The following is a 22,503-nucleotide window of genomic DNA, read 5'->3' as shown; positions in this document are numbered from 1 at the left end:
TAATGTTCATGATTATTTGAAGATCAACTTTGAAGGGCAAATTTTGCTACTGACTGTTGTAAGTATGCAGTGCTTTGAAATGACTCTTCAAAGTGTGGCAGGTAAGGAGACAGGATCATCTGACATTGTGGAAGCAGGATGAGACACTCGTGTGTGCATGGCAGACTCTTGATTTTCCTCAGATGAGGGTAAATCTCATTACAGCTGGTTTCAGTGTAAGCAGGATGATTTTCAGATGCCTTTCCCGAGCTCTTCAGGGCATGCAGGTGTTTAACAATATCAGTGCATTATGCTTTGTTTGTCTGATCGTGTCAAGGTGCTGAGGCTGGCACACTTAGACTCGCTAAGTTTGGGGTTTTTTGTCACGTGTGTCTGAGGCTGACAGAGTGAAAGGTTCAGACCCAGTGTTTGGAATGAAATTAAGCCTTGAGCCATTTCTTATTTGATCAGTAACACTCACTTCATTTAGTACCCTGCTCATGCTTTGCTTTCTGTTTTAACTAACATTCCTTACCTAGGTAAAAAGTGATTAAAAACCATTAATTAAAATACTCCATGAAGGCTAGAAAGTGCAATTTAATAAAAAAATTTGATCTGAAAACTAGTTAAGGCTGTTCTGATTTATACTTCAGTATTGTTGGAGGAAACAGATTTTATTGTCGAGTGAATTGGGATTACTTTATGGTGTCCTTGGTATGGGAGTAGTGTAAGATTTTGTCCTTAAAAGTTATTTTCCTCGATGATAAGAGGATGTGTTAAATGGTACTTGACATGATGAGTACACTTGGCAGTGTACTCATCTCACTTAGCAGTCTTATCTGGTATGTCAAAGCAATCCTCTGGGGTTACCCCCCTTCGGAATATCTTGCATAATTTTGGATCTTGTAAATGTAGTTTGAGATTTCTGTGGCAGATTTAATTACCCAGGTGAATCTAATCCCAGTACCCCCAGGCAGCCTGGCAGAAAAAGGTGGTGGTGGTGGTTCTGGAAGTTGGCCTGTCCCTGTGATGCAAGCAGACAGCTTTCTGCCTGTGGAGCAAGGTGATACCCTCAGGTTTGGGATGGAGGTTGAAGGACCTTATCAATATCAAACAGGGAAATACTGATTTTTCAAGGTAATTCATAGGTGGGAATATGAGCATCTGCATATCTGTGTCAAAATAGGTGTATTTTCTGTGAGAAACAAAGCTCAGTATTTAAAATTTTTAAAAGTTTAATAAGGGATGAAAGGGATAGTACCCAGTGCTGGGGTGTGTGACGAACTGCTAGAAGCACACTGTTAACTGTAACAACTCTTCCTGTATTATTTCTCATTGCATTGGTCAGATGCATATTAATGAATATTATATATATTCAAACATTCCTTTGAGTTTACATGTTCCAAGAATTCTTTATCGTAGTTTGACCCTTGACGTTCTTAGAGTACGTGCCAAAATGCAGATGGATTTTGAGAATTTTGTATTATATGTCTTCACAAGGCTCCCTGGTCTGTGGTTTGACAGTTACTGTTAGCTGAAGGGTCTGTGGTATATTTTCCTTGTGCTTTTGGTGTTATTTGTCTGGTTTTTTCCAATATTATCCTACAGATGTTATAGCTATTTTTACAAGTACTTTCAATCAACATTAGCTATTTCACTGTTGTAAGTCAGCTACAAAAATAAAGGCATTAGTTATTATTTTACAACTACAATTACTTCTGCAAAAGTGAGTTTTAATACACATAGCCTCTATTTTAATATTTTGCAAAAGCCTAAACTATAATGCATATATTTATTATGCTAAGATATACAATTTACACAGAGATTAGGGTATTAACCATAAACAGCTGACAAATTATACTATATCAAAAGAGATTACAAACTGTACTATATTAAAATAATTTACAAAAGCTAATAATAGTGAAATACAATAACTACATAGTTATTTATAACATTTTCTCCCAATAACCTTGACCTTTTTAATTTTTTGGGGGTTTTACCCTTCAGTTCATGTTTTGATTTGGTAATATTTTCATCCACCATGCATTTCTTCTTTTTTTTTTCTGGGTCATAGGGATGGTTTAATGTGTCTTTTGCTGGTATTGAGGAAGTAGGAATATAATAGTGGCAACTCCAAAGAGATTATTACTAGACTAGATTATATAAAGAAAGCAAGAAGACTTCTTTCTGTCTTTCCCCTGTTTTCCCTCCTATTCCCAGCTTGCATTTTTTGACCTGCTATTAATTGCTGACTTACTCCAAATGACATTACACTCTTGGCTTTGCTGTGTTTTTTTCTGGCTGCTGTCTGACAATGAGCATTTATGTGTCTTGCTTGAACGTAAAGATAAAAGCATTCAATTTTAAAATATATGTATTTAAATGTGTATGCTAATTAATTATCAAAGTAGCCAAACAACTAAAAAATGTTTTTAGAGTGTAAAGGAGAAATAGAGGCAGTAAGTTTTAAAAAAATGCTTTTTGGCAATGCCTGTTCATTAAGATCAGACTGCCTCTATTGTTTTCTTTCTGTCAGTCTGTCTTTCCATACTTTTCACTGTGCTTTCAGGTAGGATGTGATTTTTGTGGTATATGCAGGAAGATGGCTGCTGACACGTCTGCGTTGTCCTGGACACGTAGAACGATGAAGTTCTCAGCAGCGATGGTGGCGGTGCGGCCCTGGAGCTGAATGTGTGTGTGTGACGGGCAGCGCTGATCCTGACTCCCTCTGCCTTACCCAGAGCAGCGGGCAGTGCGCTCGGGGTGTCTCAGTCTGTAAAAGAGTTCTTCATGATAAAAAATCGTGTTTCTGTAGCACTTCGGGGAGTGACCTCACTTGGGTTTGGCGCCTCCTTCCCCCAGTTCAGCCACTTCCTGGGGACCCATTTACACTGCTCAGAAGTATTTTCCTGACGTCCCTGTCTGCTTTCCCATCACTGCACTGAGAATACAGGCCAACAAAAACGCCTGCATTTTTGTAACATCCCCGTTTCTCAGTGTGGAATTTTGATTGCATAATCTGAATGCCGACCTGAAGCCAGTGTGGTTGAGTGTGGGGAAGGGAATTTCAGGCCGATGAAACTGATCACCTTGTTCTGGGATATTCTTCAGCGTTAGGAATGTGTGGGGCACTTCAGTGTCCTACCTATTCTGTGAACCATTGTGCACCTACCCCTGCTTTATATTCTCACACAGGTGCTTAGTATAGCCTAAATTATGTATGGTTTCCCACTGTAAATGGGAATGGTTCACTGGAACCATGTGAAATTTCTTCCATGAGACTGAGCGATGCTTTCATTTGGCACAAGGAGGAGGAAACTACATGTACAGGTATGCAGGAACACATAATAGTTCACAAACTATCACTAAATGGCGTGTCTTCTTACTAGAAACCCGATCTTTTGGATTTTAGCTGAAAGATAAAGACAGGGAAGTAACTTTAGGTTTTTTCCCCATAGCTGCAAGTGAGGGTTGTTTGTTTCTTTCTTTAAATGTTCTTTGGATTTTAATTTCAATTCTCTTATATTTGAATGTGATTTGAGTCAGGCTAGGACTTGATACTCTTGAGACTTTTCTTCATTGTGAAAGAAGGTTTTAACATCTTTATGTGTTTAGTAATGCTTACTAGGAGACTTGTTTCCTTGTGACTTCTCTTGCTTTGATATAAATGTAATTGAAATTTCCTTAATATTTTCTTAACTTTTAGTTTAGTTAAGTGTGTGTTAGCTCATTTTAAAACAAAACATTTTAAGTAGTATAATGGAAAACTTTTTCCCCTTCTATCTGATTTCATTTTGGCTAGAATGCTGTTTTTCTAAAATATGCAGTAAAGATGTCTTACAAATAAAAGTTATGCAACATATCGTTAAATAGAATTTTTTTTGGTAACAGTTAAGAGTTTGCAGCAAATGTAGTGCACGTATGAGCTTCTTTTAATAGGGCAGAGGGAAGGAGAGAAAGAAAAACCTCTTGAAATTAAGTTTGAAAACAAATGGGAGTGTTCTTTAAAACCTGGATAGTAAAACCAGCTGGCTTCTAAGTGTAGAACATGTCACTGGTTTTCAAAGCCTGTAATGTTCCTTTTTCCTGCATTCTTTGTTTAGAATGGGACTTTTGTCTGCTCAGGGGTTAACAAAATACTCTTGCAACATTTTACTTCCTTTTTCAGTCACCTGACTTTCATTACAGTTATTCACCTGGAATTTACTGGCCTTCTTAAATATGGAGCAGATGCTTTTCCCAAATGCATATACACTTTAAACATTCCCCACCCAAACAAAAAAAAACCCACAGTCAACAACCATGCACATTTAACTCTGTATTTAACTTTGAGGAACCTCTTTATAGATTATAAGATAGCATTAGTATTCTTACTGCACCTCTGGATATGTTAAGGCCTACCCTGTCTTTTCAGTACTTTTGATTCCTCCTGAATGTAAACCTACAGTAAGGTCAGATAATAATAAAGCTTGATAATAATAAACACTTGAAGGAACTGCCTTTTTAAATACACAAATGGTTGTCAGAAGCTGAGAACCTGATCAGTTGTGTTGGTATATGTGTGGTTAGTAGTAAGGAACTTGCATTGCCTGTTAGGCATTTTTACATGCTGCTGGTAAAGATACTAATGTACCTTGGAGGATACCTTTATTCTTTAAGGCTTCTTTGTTTCTGGCAAGAAGGTGTTTTTTCCAATGCCAGAGTGTCTGATTCTGGACATATCCACATACCCTGCAGTCTTGACTGATGTTCTGTGATGAGGAAGACTTGTAATTTTTGCCTTGAGATGCTGTCTATTGTATATGCTGGTTTATGAGTTTGTGCTCCAGGAGGAAAGAGTGCACGTGGCTCTCAAATGCTGTGATTTGGTCCATTCATCTTGGTGGAAAATCCTAGGTCCAGTCTTAGTTTTAAGAACTGAGTGTTTTGTGTGGTGGATTTTGAATCTAGAGTGCATAAATATTCCGTGCTGTAGAGCCTGCAGCCTGGGTGAAAGCTGTAAATGCTAGGCTCGGTGAAAGTTTCACTCGGTCTCTCGCTTTGTCTCACTGTTCCCCAGTGGAAGGAATTGGCAGTCCTACCTCAGCATTTAGGAGTTGTCTGTTAAGAGAGCCTTTCAAGGATGGGAGGTACGTGCATTAAACTTGGGATGTTCACATCTTGGATGAAAGGGCATTTTGTGGACAAAACTCCTCTGCTGATTTATTCAGTCTTTGAAGAAACTTGTGCCTGCATCCTGAGGGAGTTCCAGAGCAGTGAATTCCAGCAGTGGGCAGAACCTTTTTGCAGCTCTAGCATGTAAGCCCAGAGGAGGGACCACATCCAATGCGTTTGTCTCCTTGATGTTTCTCATAGCTCAGTAACTCGAGTGATCCCTACTTGGAGCACCAGCTTCCATGGATGACTCAAACAACTGATGCCTGTTATATATTACATATGGGAAGTTCTGTGTGTTCAATTCAGAGCTGTTTTGGTAAATCACCTTACGAATTTTGTGTAGAGTGATGGCTTTTGGGAAATCTTCCCCTTGGCTGCACTTAAAATAATTTAAAGGATTAAGGTGTATGGGCTAGTAGGCTCAGTTCTGATCTATGCTGGTAAAATCTGGTAAATTATTCAATCTCTTGTTCTCATCTGTAAAATGGAAATGGGTTTTCTGAAAAATGCTTTGAATCCTTTGAAAATCTTTGCATTTGAAAAGCCATTACTAAAGGGGGTTTTTGTAAATTTGGTTAAATACTTGTTCAGAATTTTCTGTCACCAGGATTTTTCCTTGCAAATTTCTCCCACCTTTACTTGCAGATTCTTGGAAAAGGTAGCTTTCAGTCTGGTTCCTTAGGCCTGATGTGTCACAGCAGAGGTTCATGTTTTAGCAGGAAGGGGTTTCTCATGTTGCTGTGTGGATTGTCGCTGCTTTTTTCTTCGCATGTTGCTAGTGGAGACTGCCCAGCTCTCTTTTCCTGCAATTGTCAGGTTCTTTAAGGAGCAAAATGGGAGTCCCATTACTAAATCATAATTAAACAGGGCACTGAGAGATTTTTGAGGCAAAATTAAGGTAAAGGTATGGGAAAGGAAAAGTAGTCCATTTCTTGTAACAGTATTATTGTGGGGTTTTTGGATAGGCACACGTGTGTCACATGATACAGCATGCTGTACTTATGTAGCATAGGTATGTGTTTGTCACCAAGTGCTTGTGTTTGTGGGATTATTTCCTCAGCACAGTGTCAGTGTACCAGTGATACCACAAGTTTGTAAATATTGTTCCTTCTTCCTGACTGCAGCAACAGTGGGGTTTCTTAATTCTGTTTAGCTTGTTTTGGTATAGCTGACCCATTGTGTGAACATAAGTGAACTGACCAGAGGTCAGTTAGTCCGGAGATGTTTCTGTGCAGTTCACTGTGTTATTGAGGTCTATAATTGGGCCAGTAACATGGGAGTGCTGCTACAGCTCTTTTTGAGAGCTCAGCCCAGGCTGGTAAAGGCTGTCTGGTAAAGGCTGTGGAGACAATTGGAAATAGTTTAGTGACCCTAATCTTGTTTCTAGTCAATGTGCTTTTAACAGAAGAACTAAAGCATTTCTCTTAATGTGCTGATATTTGGTGACCTTTTCTTTATGTAGCAATGAAGGGCTATTTTAAACCGTGGCTGTAAGCACAGCTCTGCAGCAGCTCTGGCCCGGGGTCGCTCACGCTGTGTTCATCGCATGGCTGTGCTGCTGCCAGATCTCTGGCGGACGCTGCATCTTGCAGGTTTCTGAGCTTGGCTGCTTTACAAAAACTGCTTCCTGTGTGTCTCTTCCTTTTCCTGCTGCTTTTTTCTATTACCAGTTTTACAGCTATGCAGTGTGCTGTTTAAACAAACCCATTCATTCCACAGGTCTCTTGTATATTTTTACATAGCTGTACCTTTCCTTCAGTGACAGTCTGCATCTTTGCTGTGTAAGAAATGCAGTGTTTGCCAGGAGCAGTCATGCTTCACACAAGTGTGCTTGGAGTCAGTTTTCAATAAGAAAAAAAAGTCAAGCACAAAAATTACATATTTGCATGATCATGGGGGTAGGATGGAGTGGGGACCCTGTGGTGACAGAACACCAAATGGATGAGCCATATCCTGCTCATTCTGTTTGGCATAACTCAGTGAACCTTATCCGGGTGATTTGCAAAAAGTGGAAGCTGCACGGATGTCTCTGAGTGTTCTCAGAGTCATGTATGAGTCTTTACTCTCCTGGGGAGGGATTAATAATTCCTCTTCGTTTAGAGAGGGCTTTGCAGACTGTGTTACACAGCAGCATTCAGGTTTTACTTCGAGAAATGATTCTGTAAAAGAGTTCTTCCTATTACATGATAAAAAATTGTGTTTCTGAGTTTCTGAATTAAGATGATTTTGATGTAAGGTGGCAAATGGCCTCAGATAAGATTGTGGCATTGCAGCTTTGCTTTCCCTTTTCTTTTGACGCGTTAGTATCGTCTTTGCCTGACCACTTGAATCTATTCTAAAAGTACAGCAAGTTGAGGCAGTTGATAACTGTTTCAGTAGCCAGACTTTTGTCCAAGCTGAGAAAGCAGCCAATGTTCCTTGGTCTGTATACCACTAAATAAGACAGATAATTTTTTTAATGGGGTTACAGTGTGTGAACATAACTTTAATCCAAAGTAAGGGATGCTAATGTAATGCTCCCCTCTCTTTTTAAAGTAATGCTTAAAGAAAAACAAACCAAACCTCCAAATCCCAATTGGAAAACTGATTATGGAGCCAATATATCAGTACCTATACAAATGAAAATCGTTCCTCATAATTTAGTGTGTGACCTGAAAGTCCAGAACACCAAATCTGTTTTGGGGGTCAGCTTCAGGGCTGTGTAATGTTTTTCGAATTGAAAAGGGATTTGCTATGGATCACTCTCTCTCGCTTCTGGCGTATTTTGAAGCTTACTGTATTCACGTCAGTACCCCATCTGAAAGGAATAATGTGCAGTGTCTTTATCCATGAAGCCAAACTGTCTACCTCTAGTTTAGATTATGAGTAGTTCTGGACAGTGACTGTGATTTTGCTGTGCATTCCATGGTGCTGTCTCGATAAAGTCCTAAGTAATGCCTGAAACTTCCAGACTAATTTAATTTATGAAGTAGGAAGATGATAACTGCTACAGGATCTGAACTGAGGAATGCCTGGAGAGCCAGGCTTTAATGCAGTTATCTGCTGAGCCAGCCTCAGAGAAATACAGAATGCAATCTCCAGCAATGTCTTCAAAAAATCAGTTGTGTAATTCTCTGAGAACAGAGCAATTGGAGGTCACAGATTTAACTCTGGATTCTGTGTTTAATCTTAGTGGGAGTCGCTTCCATGTGGTGTGAGTTCATTGTGGGTGGAGATGTTTGTGCAGAAGATAAACTACACATTTCTGATGTGATGCAATTGGGGCAAAGTTCTTCCTAAAAATTAAAGTAAACAAATGAACCATCTTTTCCTATTCCCTGATAGGAAAGATGGAAAATTTTAGTATATGTGATTTTTTTTTTGGTATTGTGCGGAGGTTGGACTTGTTTGCTGACTTTGTTCAGAACACTTAAACCTGCAGAATGAGCACTCCTTCAGTATAATTTAACACTTGACAAACAAGCAGTACAGGTATTTAAAGTACCTGAATGTGAAATTGTAATTGTCTGGTAGGGGTGGAAAGTAGGAGTAATAGTTTCCATCATAATGCTTTGACCTACTGGTTGAGAGCCAGTTCCATGCATAGATGATAACATAGTGAAAGCAAGCATGTTATTTCACAGTGGGAAATTTCTGCTAGGATTTTAATCCTAGGAAGACCTTTTTTATGTTCCTGGCATGGAAAGTATAAAGTAGTGCTTTCTTCACACAGCACTTAAACACAGATCAAGTGCATGAATGGTTTTGGCTTCTTTTTCTTTCCTTCTGGTTAATATTTTACATTGCTGTTTGTAAATTCAAGCAAATAATATTGTATCAGGGTAGACCAGTGGTTCCTTTAGCCCATTTTTAATTTATAATAGCTGTTTTTAAGATCTTCCCTTTCTCTTCTGTTTGCCAGTGTTAAATTTTGGGTTTCTTGGTAATGTTTTGGTCAAATTAGACAAACTTCTTCCATGTTCCTGAGTTGAAATGTAAACCAAAACAGCTCTACCTGGCTGCCCTCTCTCTATTGCAAGATGACCATCACAGCTGTGGGAATAAGCAGCTTTAGAAATAGAAAAATTGGCTTTTGCAGAACCAATGCCTCAGATAACTGAGACCTGTGAGAAAATCTGTTTCTCCAGTAAAGCAGCTGAAGGAAGCAGTTCTGGAGTCTTGACTAAAGAGTTTGAAGAAGTTACTTCATAAAATATTTCTGGAGAATGTGCCTTTTTCCCCCCCACGTAACACAGTAACATTCTCATTTTAAACGTGCCTTGGTTTTTTAGCTTTGGAATTGAAATGCAGCAGCTATTTGTAATAATAAATTCAAATGCAGAAAACAGTTGTTTAAAAAGCAGTGTACTCTTTTTTTTCTGATTTAAATCAAAAAGGTAAAATCTGGTAGTGTAAAAATGTATTAGCTCTTCTAAATAGCTAAGCTTGCCAGTTCTCTGTTGAATCAAAATTGATCCCTTCCATTAAAAATGAACATTTAATTTGATAAAGAAACCACTTTTCTTAGCTTGGTTTTCTCTGATAGTAAACTGTTAAGATCCAAGGCTATGTACTGTGGTTTGTAGCTTGGTGAACTGTATTTTGAGTTTTGCTACACGTCCTGAATTAGCCTGCTCAGATGATCCTATCCTGGAGCAGCTTCTGTGCTGCTTCAGTTCTTGTTTCAAGGTTTGACTCCAGAAAGGGAGGGCTGTTCTCAAGCTTTCCCACAATGAATAACAATATCAGTAATTTACATGTACAACCAGGGTCAGTCCTCTTCTCGTTGTCTTTCTACCCCCTGGCCTCACAGACCCTCAAGTTCCCAAAGCCTTTTCTTTCCTCTGTGACTCTCTTCACTGGCTGTTCCAAGCAGCAGAAATTTATGATGTGTAAAATTTATGTGTGTGGTATCATACCCTTTTGTATTTTGGGGATAATCAAAGTTGTATTTTATTTTTGTTTTCTGGCCTTATAGCAGTGCACTTAGCATTTTATTTTAATTTTCTCTTAATATTAGTTGGGTATTTGGAAGTGTAATATTATTTTTGTAAATTCTGTGGTAATGGATAGTTGTTAACAATTTTATTTCATTCCAATCTAAGTGTTGTATTTCATAGCCCTCTTTCAGTGACCTGCTGGGTTGGAATTAGAGTTGGAATATCCCATTTCTGTGGCCCTACCCAGGGATGGAATCTTTTTTTACTGTTTGCCTTTTTTTTGGGGGGGTCGTTATTGGGATTTTTTGTTTAGGCCCTTTAGCTTAAAATATCCATATTTTAAATTTTCTAGATTTAAAATGTGACAGCCAAAAACTTAGATAACATCATCTGATGTCTTGAGTAGATTGTGAAGCACAGCACTGGTGTTACATTTTAACCTTTCAGCTGCTTGTGCAGGACTGAGGGTGAAGTCATTATGGATAAATTCTGTATGAGCGCTGCAGCATAGGAATACACATGGTATAAATGGTCTGTATTAGCATGCATTGCACAGTAATTTATTCTGTGTGCTTCCTTATCAGATTGCCACGCTTCTTGCAGTATCTCCTTTAAAATGGTTTCTTGTAGAACAAGTTTTATAAAACAGAAGCGCCATAGCTTTTTATCCTGTGTTCACTGGACTGTTATTAAAAGCCAAAAGAAAAAAATGCAATGTTTGCCAGTGTTTTTGTCATTCTGATATTCTTGCATTGTGTTTTAAAATCAAGTAGACTTCATTTGTTTGACACTTTTCTTTTTAAAATCTTTCCTAGTGTGCCGGTCAAATAAAAGTCCCTGGGTCTGTCTGACGTGTTCGAGTGTCCATTGTGGAAGGTGGGTACAGTGCTAGTGTGCAAATCTTCAGCACACCTTTATCTTTCTCCTTTGTTGCTTCACTCTGAGGGAGTTAGTTCAAAATTTCCCTGAAACAAACCTTTAACATTGTATGTTTATGCTTAACATGGTTCTTTGCTACTTTAGGAGAGTCCAGAGATTACATTCAAGATATGGGGGTTTTATTTCATTGGGCTTTTAAAGTAAAATGGACAGTAAATTTGATTGCTCAGTTCAAAAAGTGTGATAGTTTAGTAGGTTATTGTAAAGTTCCATTCTGTGCAAGATGTTTCTTTTGCAATAAGATGAACACAATAAGAGTTGTTGCAAAGCCACAAGTTGGCACAGCTTATTTTGAGAGAAACAGCAGCTGAGACTGGAAATGGCTTAAATGTACTGCAGTGTAGTTTTGGACCTAAAATTATTGCCATAGCACGTAAGAGGTAGCTGCCATCAGAATTCCTTCCGACTTCACCTTGATGTCTGTATTAGTTGAAGTACACCAAGTAAATTGTGGAGGAATTATATAATCATGCTGTTATTTATATGTCAGGGTAATTGTAGAAAATGTGCTGCTACATAAATGTTTGAGATGCACAGATTATTGGAATGCAGTTAGTATTGACATTTAGACAGTATCTGAGGCATGAACATGATTTCTTCTGTTGGGTAACATCTGTGCTGGTGTGCTGTTATTCTGGGAAAGCATCATTAAACATAGTGATTTTGTCTTTTAATGTGGTTTGAATAAAACTCCAGGTTTTGGTTGTTTGATCTGGGTATCACTAAGTGCTACAGTTTTAGTAATGTGTCCTATTAAGAGTTTTTGACACTGACCCTTTTTTCCCCTCTGTTTTTCTATTTAATAAATTTATACTTGGTGGGAGCTAAGAGAGGGGGAGATACTTCATGGTATGCAATGGTGTGCAATAAATAATTGGAATATTTTAATTCTTACTAATCTTAAAAAAATTACTACTGTCTCCAAATAGCCTTTCTTATGTGCAATTGGTAGATATTGGGTCAGTTATTTATGCAGGGTTTTTTTTGTCTTTCCAAACATCTCCCATCCTGAGAATGGAAAATAATTGAATGAGAAAATAAAATACACCTTAGGGCTCTTTTTTTTTTAATTAAAGGTGCTTAATTTCCTATATGTCAAACTTTGAGCATGAAAATGCTCATTATGTCAGCAAAAAAGCTGCAGGATTTTAGATTCTTATTCCCTTATGTAACAACAAGCTCCAGAGCCCAAGTTCATGAACTCGATGTCTGTAACGTTAAATCACGCTGCAGAATGGGAAAGCTGGAAATGGGAGTCAGCACTCTGTTAAAGGGATCCCAAATACAAGTGCTGGGGGAGAAAAGGTAGAGCTGTAAGAAGAGTATATGTGAAGGCAGTACAGAGAACTAAGTGCACTACAGGTATGGGAAAAAGGGGGTTCAGGATTTTCTCAGTTGTGGAAGTGCATTAGTCTGTTAGGAGCACAGATCCTGGGATTTGGTCAAGGAGGTGGAGGGGCCAGTTTGGACCACAGGAGGGAGCAAAGGGGGAAAACATTAGAAGATTTGGCCAGTGTTTTCACACAAATGAATTGTCTTTCTAATGCTGTTGTAAATACTGGATACCTTTTTTATTGCTGTTTTTTTAATGAATGTTGATTAGCTGTTTAGAAGTATAAACTTCTTTCTTTTACATTTAATTTAGATATGTGAATGGCCATGCAAAAAAGCATTATGAAGATGCACAGATTCCTATGACCAATCATAAGAAAACAGAAAAACAGGAGAAAGTTCAGCATACTGTGTGTATGGATTGCAGTAGTTACAGTACATACTGGTAAGGGTTTAAACACTAATTTGACAACTTTTTATACACAGGCAAAAACATCAGACTCTTGTGCAGTATTATATTACACACATTTTTGAGCATTTCATCTTTTGCTTTCCAGACCTGTCTTTTTGGAACACTCTGCTTTTCTATATCTATTGCAGCACTGTACAGTTACTGGCTGTAACTAAACTCTCACATGTCAAATGTCCTAAACAAAGAAACCTTTTGAAATAAGCCCTATGGGCTTTGGAGTTGCTTCTTTTTGCTTTGGGGTGTGTGGAGACCCAAACCTCTTAATTGCAAAAGCCATTTGGTTGGTGTTGCTCCTTCCATCAAGCTGGTGAGCCTTTCACATGTCCTTTATTTGTCAGAATTCAGAAGGTAAACTATTACACTGTAGTTCCTGTCCAAGAGAGCTGAGCCGGAGTTGTGTTTGTGTGTGTACTTTCTGTGAGTCTGGGAAAGTGGCTGATCCTGTTGGGAAGCAGCATCAAGTCTCTAGCAAGAGTAAGGAAAACAGTCAGAAATGTTTCTTTAAACAGCACAGTGGCCTGGGCTGATTCCTTCTGTGGGGTTCTTGCAGTGTGATATGCACTGTTTAGGGAAACTTAATATTGATGCTGCTGATGTTGGGTTCCCCATGGTCCTTGTTCCCCAGAGGGCAAAGACTGGGAGTCAGTGGAAAGCACTGCTTCTTGCCTCAGCATCCTCCATCCTCTTCCCCCTTAAGTGAACCTCTTGACAGGTGCTTCCCCATTGGCAGCTGCTCCATGGTTCCCCATGTGTGCTGTTACTTGTGCAGTGTGGCAGAGCAGGATTTGAGCAGTGTAAATCTCGGGGAAATCCCTGTTACGTTCTTGTAAAATTACTGGATATGTGGCTGCTCTAATGGGTATTTTATTCAAATAGTTGGGTGTCTTTTGGGTAGTTCATTAGGGAAAAAAAAAGTCTGTTTGATGAAGTAGTTTTATGAGGAATGCTTCTGTAACAAACATTTTTATCCCCTGCAAGTAAAACCCCAGTTATGTGATTTCACCTGAAGAAATGTTGTTCAGAGCAACTCAAAAACTGCTTAGATGGTGGAAGCAGCTGTAGGTATTTAAGCATGGACTAAAGGTCTGAGTAGCTTTGTGATGTAGGGGAATTTTGCTTTATTTGCATTTTATTTTAAGGACCGGCATTTTTATCTGCTCCTATGTGAATACATGAGAAAACTGACAAGTTTTCCAAGGGGTAAATTTGCACAGGTTACCAGCATTGTGACAGCTATGAGAAGCTAGTTTCACTTTCCCAATCAGTACTGCTAGCAGCTGAGTTCTCTGTTGTGGCTTTTTGTTGTGTTTGAATTATACCCTGTCTTCCAGTCATTCTGAAGGTAATAATCTGTGGAGGAATTTTAGCAGGGTATTTGAAGTCTTTGATTATATCTCCATTATGACAAATAGCGTTCTGAACTTGCTGAGGCTTGGTGAGTTAGAGCAGCAAGTCTGAGCACCCTGCTGACCTTCTCCCAAGCCCAGTGGGGGCATTGCAAAATCCCAGCAGCCAGGCTGGGGGCTGTGGGATGTGTTACTGACCCCAGCTGGGCAGGGCAGGGCAGGGCAGGCAGGCCTGCACCTGGGGAGGTGTGTGTTTGTGGGAGCACAGAAGGGAAGCACTTCAGCATGTGATGCCTTTGCTGCTGTAGTCGAGGGCTGAGTCATCTGTGGATGAACTGGAACTAATTGTAGCCAGCTTTGCCTTGGGGAGTTCCTGTTGTGTAGGTAATTCACCAGCAAATTATAACCCCTGTGCTAATGTGAAGGTGAACAAGTTTCAAAAGCAGTTTATCTTTGCTTTCATTTAGGATATTTCAGGTTTTTCCCACATGATAATCAGGGAAAGATACTTGAATTTGTTACTGCGCCCAGTTGAAATGAGCACAGAAGTTTAAAGATGAAACAGAAGGCATCCAGATCAACTTTTCTGCCTTTATTTTGGACAGTACTGTGGAGGCTGCTGCCAGTTAAAGCTAATAGTTGGGTAAATTTGAGACATAATTAGGTATTGTGGAGAATGAATGGGCTTTCAATAGCTTTGCAAAGCCTATTTGTGAACTGCAGTGTAGATGTGAATCCAGTAGACAGTCTGTTTATACCATGGTGGTTCTTTCAAGTGAACCTTTATGGAAAGATGAGTATTTTATGCTACCAGGGTGGGCTGCCTCAATAATTTGAAAGTCAATAAAATACCATCTTAAGACTTAATTGAATTTTATTTCTACTGTAAAAATAATGCAGATATTTTAATGCTTTTATATTTTTATGTGCTGTTCTGTTTACTGCACAAAGTTGAGCATGGTGCTCTTATTCCATTTTTATCTTATGGATCCCAATTTACTGTATTCCTTGGCTTGCATGATAGTATCAGTGAACAGGCCTGTATGGGCTTTCTAAGAAGGCAGCATTTGATCCTTTGCCTTCCTTTGGCCATGCCATAGCCTGTAATGCAGTCTTTCCAGAGGGTTTTGTTCTTTGCTTACTCAGTCCTGTTCAGCTGCTCAGTTTTACCATTGGAAAAGTTGAGAGAATTTCTTAATATTTTGTTACAAGAGTACAGCTCTCTTCTTGATTCTTTGGTCGCTTTTGAGACAAAAGATGCAGTACTAAACAGTCAGACTCTGCTGAGAGAGAGTCCTGAATCCCACTTTTTGGAGGTAATCAGCCTTTCAGTTAGTTCTAAAGTACTACAACACAAAGAGTTTGCAAGAAGTACAGATCTTTTTTGTCTTCAAACTGTAAGAGGGTGCTTTCCCATTCTGTGTTAGGGTTTTTTGTGCACAAGAAGTAAAATGATACATGTAAGAGCCCCACTTTCCTGAAAGGGGACTCTTGTGAATTAGTTTTCTCTGTGCTAGTGCACAGACAGTTGGCACTGAAGAAGAAAGGCTCCCCTGTTGACATATTTGCATAATATGTTTCCTGTGTTCATTTAATCCCAGACACAGTTTGCAGGTCAGATTTCTCATCCATTACCCTCCTTGTTACCCCTTAAAGGGACACAGCTTTGTCAGGGGTGTGTGTTCCTGGCTGGTGTAAAAATAACCAACTGTCAAGGACTTAGAAAAATTCTTTTTTAGTCTCTGTGAAGAGGGTTCTCTTTAAAAAACAAACCAGACTTACTGTGCTGGTGTCATGAGCATTGGAAAATGAGGTTGCTTAGTCCTATTGTTTTGCATTCTACAATGAGTGAAAATAAGAGCAAAAAGCCTTTTATCCAGACAGTAAAACTTGAACTCTTTGTTTATTCATATAAGGTGTTGCCATAACTAAGGAAACCTTTTCTTCATTTTTCCTATCCTTCAAATTCTTCAAATCTAGTCAGGGCTTTTAAATACAGCATGAAGTTCTGTCCCTCCTAAGCACTGTACCAGCAGTAAGCACCCATGTTCCCACATAGAGCAGTGCATATATTCACTGGCTTAATGCCATTTTAGAAGCAAAGGAGGCTAGGTCTTGGAAGTAGCAGAGGTACTAAAAATAGTGTATAGAGGAAAATACTGTGCCAAGCCATATAAGGGACCCTCTGCAAGGTATAGAATTTGTTCTGTGTCGTTGCTGTAGCTACTGTATCCAAAAAAGGTATTTGTTAATTTGCAGTAATGCTGAGGATCATAAATTAGGCAGCTGTTTTGAATGGCAGCTTCACATATAGGATGTAACTTCTCAGCAGTTTACCCTTAAGGTGTGTGGGCTTAGCAGATTTAAGTTACTAAAACATAAACTACTTCTAAATCTGTTTACTTGGTTTCTCCAAAATAGTTTGGAGGTAATGCTGTTATTTCTAATAGTAGTGCTGAATCCTCAGTGTTGCAAGAGGGGCTTTTTAAAAAACCTACCTATTAAAAAGAGAAATAGAAGATTGGCTTGATTCTAAGTGAAACTTAAAATTACTTTTCCAGTGTTGGAAGGACCCTGACACTTTCTGATGTATTTGGTTTTATTCTTCCATCTTGGGGCATGTGCTAAACTGGTGTGTAAAAATAAGGTTTTTTCAGGGCATGGGAGCAATGAAATTCTCTTTCAGCAATAAGTTCTCATTGAAGGTTTCAGTGAGCTTGGATCTGTTTCCATGCCCTGTTTTCTCAAGAGTAGCTCCAGCATTAGTAGCAGTGTGGCTGTGCTGGTGCAGCTGGGGTCCCACACTGTGTACTGGCTGACTGGGCCTGTGTGCTCTGAGTGCTGGCCTGACAGCTGGCTCCTGTGGGATGCCAAATGCAGGAGCACCTCACTAGGTCTTTGTAGGTAGCTGAAAAAGCTGACAAGGACTACCTAAATGTGGCTGAAAAATGAGCACATTAACAGACTTCTCCCTCCCAAACTAACTGGGTCTGTGGCCATCTTTAAAAATGTAAAAGAAAAAATACTGGTGATCTTACTAATTTCTAGATCTTGTGTAAGTGCCCATAATGATGACACAGGCCCCCAGCTGGGTAATAATTAGCATTGACTCCATGATTCCAGAAGGCTGATCAATCCCTTTATTATACTGTTCTTACTAAGAACCCATTGCCCCTACAGACAGTCACGGTGCAGGTGGACCCAATTGGTCCTTCAATCCAAACACCATCACCATTGGCCAATTAAGAAACCACCCTTTGGTAAACAGATCTCCATAGCACATTCCACATGTTCACAACAACAGGTGCAGCAAGTGAAGATAAGAATTATTTATCATTCTTTTCTCTGATCTTCTGACAGCCTTCCCCAGGAAAGCCTGGGAAAGTTGTGTTTCCTCTCTGTGGCCAGAGAGCTGCTGCCACACCATAACTGCTGTGTGCAGTGTTTGGATGTCTGGAGGCATCATGGTAATTTCTCTTCTTAGAGGGAAAAATCAGAGGTACTGAGCACACTGGTCTTAGGGGCTCCATTCAGTGGCAAGGCCCTTTACTTTCTCAACTCTGTAGCCTTTTCAAGAATGTAGAGTTCGAAGTAACACTGGCAATACCTGCTGATTTATGCAACAGTGTTGTGAATTCCACTTGTGCCTGAAGTCAGTAGCTTCATTAAATTAGGAAGCAAATGTGTATCTGCTCCAGCAGAGGAATAGCCTGAGGTGATGATGATGATGATGATGATGTATTTTGCATTTGAGTCACTCTTGTGCCAAAGGAAGAGACATAGCTACAGTTCTGATATTAAACATATCCAAAGTTAATTTTCCTCACTTGTTCACTTGCCTGCCAAAATTTGAAGCTGTAATTTGACACTTCCCAGTATGTACAGAAACTGATGAGTGATTGAATGATATTTGTGGTTAAGCACGAGGTGCAAGTTGCCATAGACTTCTGGACTGGCTTTGGAACACTCAAGTGATCTCTTAGTCCATCATCTTCCCTGGTGTTTTTTCAGTAGCACAGACTTTTATATTTGGATATATCTGTTGAGCATTTCAGGTTTCAGTGATAACTTACAATGTTAAAATAGTTTCAAAATTTATAAAATCTTTGTATTCTGTTTGCCAGGGGTCAGTTGATCTTTTCTGATGAATCTGTGGATAGACTACTAAGTCTGCTTTTCGTTACGCTGTTTCAGTTTTTGTTGAACTAGAATTCTGCCTTGGGCCAGGCAGTATATCATGTTTTGATTTACAATAAAGAACTAAACTAGCAGAAAACCCATGTAATAAGATGGTTCCTGTACCCTCTTTTGCTGGAGGGGGTTTCTTGGAGGGAACCAAGCTCAGTGTGAGGTGTTGTGCTCCCCAGTTCTCATAATCTTTCACTGGATCCCTTTGGTGCTTTCCACACATGGGCTTGTGTGCTTTGATCTGCTTCACTGAGGTGCTTTGCATATTCTAAAAAATATTTTTCTTGCAGTTATCGTTGTGATGATTTTGTAGTCAATGATACCAAGCTGGGCCTGGTACAGAAGGTCAGAGAGCACCTACAGAACTTGGAAAAGTAAGTAGTTTGTTTGCATCCAGACTGCCTTGGCCAGACTTGTAATGTGCATCATTGAAATGGTATTTGTTTCATATGTATATATGTATCTAATTACATGTGTCTTAACCCTTCTATGTGTCTGACACTATGTTTAAAAACCTTTTCATCACTGAGAAGCAGAGGTGCAGAACAAATGGATTTGATTGATCATGATTGTATGTCTTGTTGTCAGAGTTTTGTCAAAAAAACAGAATAAGCTTTTTTTATCAGAGAAATTTGAGAAGAAATGCAGGTGGAAGTAGTCTTCCTATTAATTGTACAGTTTGATTTGCTAGCAAAAAGATTAAGAAGACTTAGGACCTTGGAACTGCACAGAAGAGACATTTTTTCCTTTGTCTCTGTCTGGTGCTGTTCCACTGTAAAGCAGATAATCTGATCCTGGGTGATGTATGTGCTGTGGCCAGTCCTAGAGAGCAAAAAGTGCTTGCACAGTTGGCCTGAAAATCTTACCTAATGCCAGGCAGAAATATGGGTGCATTCAGTGCTTCCATGTACATCAGAATGCCCCTGAGTTCACATAAGACTCCTGCTATGAAATTCTTGTGATCTGGGGAAATCTCTGGATCCTTCCTGAGCTAAGTGTATCAATTACATGTAGTTATCTTAATATTTTCATTATTTTCCATGCTCTTCTGATGGTCTTGTCAGGTACATTATGAGATGTAAAGATGTTTAAGTATAATGAGAAGTGAATTGGAAACATCCAAGCCATGTAACTTCTTGGGAAGTAAAAGATACAGTGCAGGCTTGCATTCTGTGTAATGGTAGTTTTTGAATGCTTGGAGGGTGTTTTAATAAAAAAGAAAGGAAAAGGAAAAAACCACCAACCAAACCCTGAAATAAGCTATGATTTCAGCATCAAATTAGAGAGAAGGCATCAACTGGTTTAATGGAGGGTCCATTAATTTCCATTGATGTGCAAAAGACTGAGCAATTATTATTGTAACTGAGTATTACACAAATGTTAGAACTTCGTGTATTTTTCTTTGAGTAAGAGAAGTCAGTTACCATACGCAAGCACTAACATTCCACATACTCTTGATTTTTGGTAACTTAATTTTGTTGTGAGTTTTTTTAAGTTGTATTTTTAAAGGCTTACATGATTTTCCTGACAGAAGAACTTAATTTCTTTGACCTAGGAGAAGGATGAATATTTTAGATGACAAGTAGCTGCTACTAAGGCCACTCATGAAGGCACACATCCCTGAGCAGAGCATCCTCCATAAACTTACTGGTGGGCCCTGGGGCTGTGCCCTGAGGGAGGTGCAGCCAATTCCATGCTGCAGCAATGGGGAGCCTGTTTGCTGTCACTGACAACTGGTGACAGAAGGAATCACTTTGTTAAACATGAGTTGTTTTTCTCTGCTCCATTCCACACAATATTGTTTTTCTGGTAAATAACCACTTATAATTGTTTTCCAACAGTTCAGCCTTTACATCAGACAGACATAGGAAAAGAAAACTATTGGAAAACTCATCTCTGAACAGCAAGTTATTGAAAGTAAATGTAAGTACAGCAGATCTGGTTCAGTGAGTTTAAAGGGTTTTTGTAAACCTGCTGAGGTTTATATTGGACCTAGACCCAAACTGTTCTTGGTGCTCTTTAGCATCTCCTGGCCACACCCCTGAAAAGCCCTTTCACACACAAACATGGCTGATGCTCTGCTGCATTTCTGCTGATGTAGACTGAGCTTTCCTGGGCTTTAGAAGAGTTTCATGTCAAGATGGAGCTTTGGTTTTCTGAGCAGACAAGCAGCTTATGTCATTTTTTGGTTTTTTTGGTTTTTATTGTCCCAGGTGCAGAAGGCAAAGGAGGAGGTACATTCTTGAGGGAGGCTAAGAGTAATTGTTAGAAAAAAAGTAAAAAATGTTACCAGTTTTTTAAAAGAGCTCAGTAAAACTTGCTTTCAAGAGGAACTATGGACTGTTTTTAGGCTTTTCTGCTCCTCATTTCATCTTCCTGCTATTCTAACTTCAGATCTGCAAGATAGCACCCAGGAGAGGAGGATCCAGCCCAGGCTAGATGGCCGAGGGGCTGCATCATTTCTTCCAAACAAAGAATGTCACAAGTCAGATGTCTCTTTTGCACAGATTGGATTATGGGAGTTTTCATAATTTCTTCCAGAATTTGAGGATGGAGAGGGGAGATACTGACCAACTGTATTCAACTGGTTCATTTTCACCCTTGGGAAAAAGGGGGAGAGATGGAGCAGAGCTTTTGGGCTGTGGGACAGCAGTGTCACCAAAAGCAGCTGGAACAGCAGCTCCTTCTGCCATAGGAACAACTGCCCGAGGGGATGTGAGTGGGAATAAGAGCCTGGGGTGGAGCAAAGCAGTTGGTTGCTGTTGGCAAAGTCTGGAGGGGTTTAGTTGCTTTAAAAAATGCATTACTACAGTCAGTTTAGGGTTGTCTGAATGTGCTGTCTGCACTTCCTGCACTGTCCCAATCTTGCAGAGATTGAGGAAGCCTAGGAGAAATAGTGGGGCTTTCTTGCTATGGCAGTACACAGCATCATTTGTTTGGAAAACTGAAAGCCATTAAAATGCATAAATGCAGTGTTGTCCACATTTTTCTTCTCTTTCCTCCCCACCACTCTGGAGATAATTTGGTGAAAAGCAAGCAAACACGAACATCTGTGGGTTCATTGTTCTAGGCTGTAAATGATGTGTATTTTGCTTCTCTTATTTCAACTCTTTGCCTCTTCTTTGCACAGTCTAACTTGACTGTTTATTTCCCAAATAAATGCTGTTGTCTTGTCTTTCAAAAACCCTTCTGGCCACCACAGAATCCCACTGAGATTCAGACTAGTGCTGGTGACTTAAAAACAACCTGGAGGTGGCCATACCCTGCATATCAGACATGGGAAAAGATGGATGAGGATTGGTACTTTAATTTTTCAAGGGCACTGTAGGGAAATTGCTGTCCAGTTCTCCTGAACGCTATTGGAGTGGGAATATTTAACATACACACACACACACAAATCCTTGGCAATAAGAGCCTGTGATTAACTGTATTGTCCTATTCTAGATTTATTTGCACAGGAAAAGATGTAGTATAGTTTTCTCTTGACAGGAATGAGTAAGAAAGTGTTTTCATGTCAAGATGGAGCTTCGGGGCACTTTGAGCTGCTGAGGGGGTTGTTTATCTTTGCAGCTGCATTCGGTGTAGTTGGTTATTGTTCAGATCTGTGCTTGATCTGACAGTGGTGGCTCTGCAGGAGGGAAGAGGTGGAGCAGTGATGAATCTTTCTGTAACCTAACTGTTCTCATTCTAGGGAAGCACCACTGCCCTTTGTGCCACAGGCCTTCGGAACCTGGGGAACACTTGTTTCATGAATGCAATCCTTCAGTCACTCAGGTACCTTCCCCAGCTCTCCCACCACTCTCAGGGGGCTTGTGTGCTGCAGCATTGGGCAGGTGAATTTGGCATGTTCCCACTGGACAGAAGCATATCTGAATTGGCAGGAGTGGGTGTGCATGGGTTGATAAAGTTGTGTTTCATGGTGTGAGGCACATCCTGTGGTACAGCATTCCAGAGGAAACGTGCCATGGCCTTGGCAGACCAGGAGAGTGCCCCTTCACTGCTGAGGCCAGTAAAATAAGTTAACTTCCTCAGCAAATGCAAGTCTGGGTTGTTAGGAAATGGTAGCTCAGCTGGCAGGGTATCTCTTAGTCAAAGCAGAGCCAAAATGTAATTATTTGAGGAAGCTGGGATGACAGTGATGTTTGCAGGTCTGTGTAGTTACTGACAGAAG

General features: G+C 39.7%; 1 protein-coding gene across 1 annotated transcript in view; it reads left to right on the top strand.

The window, feature by feature from the left end:
- The window catches only part of USP3 (ubiquitin specific peptidase 3), a 40,857-nt gene that overhangs the window by 5,649 nt on the left and 12,705 nt on the right, over positions 1-22,503 (top strand). The window contains exons 2-6 of the mRNA XM_066558784.1: positions 10,871-10,931; positions 12,640-12,771; positions 18,623-18,706; positions 20,174-20,255; positions 22,024-22,106. Coding sequence (XP_066414881.1) covers positions 10,871-10,931; positions 12,640-12,771; positions 18,623-18,706; positions 20,174-20,255; positions 22,024-22,106 — 442 coding nt within the window. The remainder of the gene's footprint in view (positions 1-10,870; positions 10,932-12,639; positions 12,772-18,622; positions 18,707-20,173; positions 20,256-22,023; positions 22,107-22,503) is intronic.

Source organism: Molothrus aeneus, chromosome 13 (assembly GCF_037042795.1).
Source record: "Molothrus aeneus isolate 106 chromosome 13, BPBGC_Maene_1.0, whole genome shotgun sequence".
Taxonomy (NCBI): Eukaryota; Metazoa; Chordata; class Aves; order Passeriformes; family Icteridae; genus Molothrus; species Molothrus aeneus.
Note: the sequence above shows the minus strand (reverse complement) of the source record. Positions and strands in the feature narration are given on the sequence as shown.